The 6000-nt window shown below is 34.2% G+C and overlaps 2 protein-coding genes across 5 annotated transcripts in view; one reads left to right on the top strand and one right to left on the bottom strand.

Moving 5' to 3' along the window:
• The window catches only part of LOC137625386 (uncharacterized), a 622677-nt gene that overhangs the window by 182882 nt on the left and 433795 nt on the right, over positions 1 to 6000 (top strand). The window lies entirely within an intron of this gene.
• Positions 211 to 3676, bottom strand: LOC137625658 (uncharacterized). Its single transcript, XM_068356567.1, has 3 exons — positions 3522 to 3676; positions 317 to 3239; positions 211 to 221 (listed from the first exon to the last, which is right to left on the bottom strand). Exons 2-3 carry the CDS (start codon positions 2061 to 2063, stop codon positions 211 to 213), a joined length of 1758 nt encoding a protein of 585 aa, XP_068212668.1. The 5' UTR covers positions 2064 to 3239; positions 3522 to 3676.

Genomic DNA, 6000 nt, shown 5'->3' with positions numbered 1-6000 from the left:
AATATCTCCATTAATGCCTCCGCTACAGAAACTGTATCAATATTGCGTAAAGCAACTGCTTCGGGATACCGAGTAGCCATATCTATCACCGTAAGAATATACTTATGACCTTTCTTAGTACAAGGAGTGATAGGACCAACTAGATCAATAGCAATACGTGAAAAAGGTTCATTCACAATGGGCATTGGCACTAAAGGTACTTTCTTTGGTTTACTGCTGAACTTTTGACACGAATGACAAGATTTACAAAATCTATGTATATCTAAGCTTGCCCTTGGCCAATAGAATTTCTCCATGATCTTATCTACAGTCTTACGAGATGAAGAGTGTCCCGCCAACAAAGACTCATGTGCTAACTTCATTATTATATTACGGTACTGAACTGGCACAACTAACTGTAATTTTCCCACATCTTCAGGTTTACTACTTTCAAGACACTTGCGATATATTAAATCTCCAACATTTACGTACTTAACTGTCCGACATTTTAAGGTTACACTTTCTTCGTTATCAAGCAACTTACGGATACTAGCAAGTGAAGGACATTCTTTTTGATACTCACTAAATTCATCAGAATTAAGACCATATTCCTTATCCAAAGATTCAAGATTACTAGACATAGGACGCTCCTTTACTTTATCCTTAGCTTTTGCTCTCGTTACAACATTACCGTTAACGTTACGATCAGAAACAAACTCATCACCGTTTATTAAACTTAAACCTGCATCAACATTATGTTTAAGTCCAGGTATAAGACCAATAATGACATCTGCGCAACGTATGGGGGCAACAATAGCTTTAACTTTACCAGAAAAAAATTTAGACTTAACAATTGTATGCACTGTATTTAGGTACAAAGGTCTACCAAGATAGTCATAAACTTTCACTTTTCTGCCTCTAAGGTAATTTAAAGGTACTAATGTATCTCTAACAACCACGGTATTGCACCCAGTATCAAAAACTATCTCAACTGACTGGTCAAAAATCTTTCCATCGGTATCAGTTACACAATTATGCAATTTTTCTTCACGGCCAAGTACTACACCTATTTTAGGCACTACTTTATCAGATTTCTTATTTAATTTCTTATTTAATTTGTACACAGGGCAATTAGGACGAATATGACCAACTTCACCACAATGATGACATTTAACATTAGAATCAGATTTAGTTACCGAATTCGAAACTTTAGGAGACTTTGAAATATTATCAGCAAGAGGTTTAGCATGAGGTTTAGAGGGAATCTTATCATTACTCTTACGGCATTTCTTCATACCATGAGCAACTAGATATCTATCTGCACTCTCAGCAAGTTGACATGAATTCTGAAGTGACTGTTCTAGCAAAAATGAACGAAGATCATGAGAACAACTAGATAACATTTGATCAAAAATCATAAAATCTCTAACAGATTCATAATTTTTCTCTACATTTGCAAGTTCCAACCACTTATCAAAATATTGTCCCAATTTACAATTGAACTGTACAAAACTTTCGTCAGTATCAATAATAGAATCTCTAAACTTCCTTCGATATACATTGGAATTTATGTGAAAAGCTTTAAGCAGAGCTTTCTTAAGTGATACAAAGTTATTGACAATATCGCTAGACAAGCTACAATAAATTTTCAAAGCTCTACCACGCAATAGAGTTCCCAATAACATTGAATAATCATCTTCTTTCCATTTGTAAAATTTCGCTAATCTCTCAAAGCGATCTATGTACAAGTCTATTTCGTCTACGGTCTCGTCAAATGGTGGAATTTTAGGCAAAGAAGACCTTAAGGGATCAACAATGGGATTAGGATCTGGAGTGTAATCAGGACTAGATTTCAATTTAAGTAACTCTAATTCATGTTTTCTCTCCTCGTCTGCTTTCTTTCTCTCTCTCTCTAGTTTATCTAACTCACGCTTTGCGACTCTTTCTTCTCTTTCTTCGTCTGCTTTCTTTCGGATCTCGTCATATTCTATCTGAAGCTTTAACTGTCTATGTACAAATTCATCAATTTGAGTACCAGTAAGGCCTTGTTTAATTGCACTGTCAATTAACGGTTTAACATCCATAATGAAAATTAAAAATTTACACACGATAAATAAACATACGTCCAAGTTGTATTCCCTTGAAAACAAGTGAACGACGATTAGAAAATTGCACTACGCGAGTAATCAATCATTGGAAAATTCAAACACTACCTAATAAAGGCGAAGTTTAACTTTGACCCACGCATAAATTATTTAACAGACTGCTAAGAACTAGTCACTTAAACAAGCCCATTATAAGACTAACGCAGTTACATTGTTAGCAAACACCGAATCTCAAAACTAATTCATAATGTATTGCTGTAAACAACTTGCGCAAACAACTTTATAAGTTTAAGAACGTACACAAAAATTAAGCATTTAATCAGATACTCAACCTCTAATTAATGCAATTATAATAATACTAATGCAAAAGTTATTGCAAGCATATAATCAAGATACTTAACCTCTTAATTAACGCTCTATACAAAAACGCATTACAACACAAAAATAAATATTTTAAGTCACAAACAGGACAGCGACATACCACCAGCCACAAATGTTCCATAACAAACTCCTTTTTAACAATTTCAAGGTCTTACCTTACTTCCACAGAATCAAAAGGGAAGAAACAAGACTCCATTAGAAACCAACAAATACCTGGGGTCCAAGTCCGACACTTCTCTTATCAAGTCCTGGTACCTACTTAACAAAACAGAAAACAGAAAACATTACATTCATGAACAGTTTATCCTACTCACTGCGCCAATTGTCGAGTTATGGTCTTTAGATTTTATATGCCATGAACTCTGGTTCTTTTAAAAACATATTAGACTGTTCACTTTTAAGTTTCCTTGTTTAATATTTTGATATAAAGGTATAACATGAAAAATTCTATTAACTTGAAATATATTTACAAACTGAAACAAAACAAAATTAACAAACTTCATGTTTAACACCAGGAATCATAATAATATATAGATATATTGAACATCAATCACGTATAATCAGGATCAGGAAAAGTACTGCACTTGATTACAGTCTGACGAAGAATCACGAGTGTCAAGATGAAATATTTCAAGATCCAATGACCAAGAGTCTAAGGTTTAGGACCAAGTATGCAGAAGACTGATCCAGGTCTAAGGACTAATCCAGGTCTAAGGACTAATCCAGGTCTAAGGACTAATCCAGGTCTAAGGACTAATCCAGGTCTAAGGAGTTCTGCAAAATATAAACATATTTACAGCTAAAAACTTTATATAATATAATTGATTTCTTGACTGCAGAAGATGCAGTCAATTGCACAATGAAGTGAAACATTGAAAACATTGTTTAAACATTTTAAGCTTTTAACCACAGGTTGACATATTACATTTCCAATTCACAAACAATCTTCATTATTTATGCAGTACACACTTGTGAACACTTAATCACTTTAACACACATTATATAATACACTAATACATGAAACAATTTAAGAAAAGGTGTCTCTTTAGTACTTACTGTTATGGATGGCTAGGTGTCAGGTAGTGATTAGAGAAATGCCGGGGACTCTCCATGTTAAGAAAGAAAAACAAATCAAGGACAACCAAATAAACAGAAATAACTTCTTTAGTCCATGGAGTGAAAACATAGCCAAGAGATGGCAGCACAGCATTCCTCGACAATATATATATATATATATATATATATATATAGATAGATATATATATATATATATATATATATATATATATATATATATATATATATATAGATAGATAGATAGATATATATATAGATAGATAGATAGATAGATAGATAGATAGATATAGATAGATAGATAGATAGATAGATAGATAGATAGATAGATAGATAGATAGATATATATATATATATAGATAGATAGATAGATAGATAGATAGATATATATATATATATATATATATATATATATATATATATATATATATATATATATATATATATATATATATATACATATGATAAATTTTGCACATTTAGACGTGTTTTTCATATTCAAATAAGCCATATATATGTTTGATACATTAATGTCTGGATTCTCTTAACGACCTCGGGATCAGAGCCCCAGGCGAAATCACACAAAGACAAGAGCTTGGGTCCGGCCGGGAATCGAACCCTGGTCGGCAAGCTTGTATAGACAGTGACAAAACCACTTGGCCACAAAGAAAGATAAAAGTCAATGACAATTCTTCTGTACTTATACCTGTCGAATTCAGGTGTTTTGTACTTAGAATTGAAATCAACCCATCTTCACCATGGTAGCTAATTGGTAGTTTGTTACTTAGCATTCAATTAATGATAAATTTTGCACATTTAGACGTGTTTTTCACATTCAAATAAGTCATATATATTTTTGATACATTAATGTCTGGATTCTCTTAACGACCTCGGGATCAGAGCCCCAGGCGAAATCACACAAAGACAAGAGCTTGGGTCCGGCCGGGAATCGAACCTTGGTCGGCATGCTTGTATAGACAGTGACTAAACCTATTGGCCACGAAGAAAGATAAAAGTCAATGACAATTCTTCTGTACTTATACCTGTCGAATTCAGGTGTTTTGTACTTAGAATTGAAATCAACCCATCTTCACCATCGTAGCTAATTGGTAGTTTGTTACTTGGTATTCAATTAATGATAAATTTTGCACATTTAGACGTGTTTTTCATATTCAAATAAGCCATGTATATTTTTGATACATTAATGTCTGGATTCTCTTAACGACCTCGGGATCTGAGCCCCAGGCGAAATCACACAAAGATAAGAGCTTGGGTCCGGCCAGGAATCGAACCTTGGTCGGCAAGCTTGTATAGACAGTGACTAAACCACTTGGCCACGAAGAAAGATAATAGTCAATGACAATTCTTCTGTACTTATACCTGTCGAATTCAGGTGTTTTGTACTTAGAATTGAAATCAACCCATCTTCACCATCGTAACTAATTGGTAGTTTGTTACTTGGCATTCAATTAATAATAAATTTTGCACATTTATTCATGTTTTTCATATTCAAATAAGCCATATATATTTTTGATACATTAATGTCTGGATTCTGTTAAGGACCTCGGGAACAGAGCCCAGGCGAAATCACACAAAGAAAAGAGCTTGGGTCCGGCCGGGAATCGAACCCTGGTCGGCAAGCTTGTATAGACAGTGACTAAACCTATTGGCCATGAAGAAAGATAAAAGTCAATGACAATTCTTCTGTACTTATACCTGTCGAATTCAGGTGTTTTGTACTTAGAATTGAAATCAACCCATCTTCACCATCGTAGCTAATTGGTAGTTTGTTACTTGGCATTCAAGTAATGATAAAATTTGCACATTTAGACGTGTTTTTCATATTCAAATAAGCCATATATATTTTTGTTACATTAATGTCTGGATTCTCTTAACGACCTCGGGATCTGAGCCCCAGGCGAAATCACACAAAGACAAGAGCTTGGGTCCAGCCGAGAATCGAACCCTGGTCGGCAAGCTTGTATAGACAGTGACTAACCACTTGGCCACGAAGAAAGATAAAAGTCAATGACAATTCTTCTGTACTTATACCTGTCGAATTCAGGTGTTTTGTACTTAGAATTGAAATCAACCCATCTTCACCATGGTAGCTAATTTGTAGTTTGTTACTTAGCATTCAATTAATGATAAATTTTGCACATTTAGACATGTTTTTCACATTCAAATAAGCCATATATATTTTTGATACATTAATGTCTGGATTCTGTTAAGGACCTCGGGATCAGAGCCCCAGGCGAAATCACACAAAGACAAGAGCTTGGGTCCGGCCGGGAATCGAATCTTGGTCGGCAAGCTTGTATAGACAGTGACTAAACCACTTGGCTACGAAGAAAGATAAAAGTCAATGACAATTCTTCTGTACTTATACCTGTCGAATTCAGGTGTTTAGTACTTAGAATTGAAATCAACCCATCTTCACCTTGGTAGCTAATTGGTAGTT

This window comes from Palaemon carinicauda, chromosome 32 (assembly GCF_036898095.1).
Source record: "Palaemon carinicauda isolate YSFRI2023 chromosome 32, ASM3689809v2, whole genome shotgun sequence".
Taxonomy (NCBI): Eukaryota; Metazoa; Arthropoda; class Malacostraca; order Decapoda; family Palaemonidae; genus Palaemon; species Palaemon carinicauda.
The sequence above is the reverse complement of the archived record's forward strand: the minus strand, read 5'-3'. Positions and strand labels throughout refer to the sequence as shown.

Excerpts from the sequence above, each read along its gene's own strand:
- LOC137625658 (XM_068356567.1), bottom strand. The coding sequence starts at position 2,063 with ATGGATGTTAAACCGTTAATTGACAGTGCAATTAAACAAGGCCTTACT.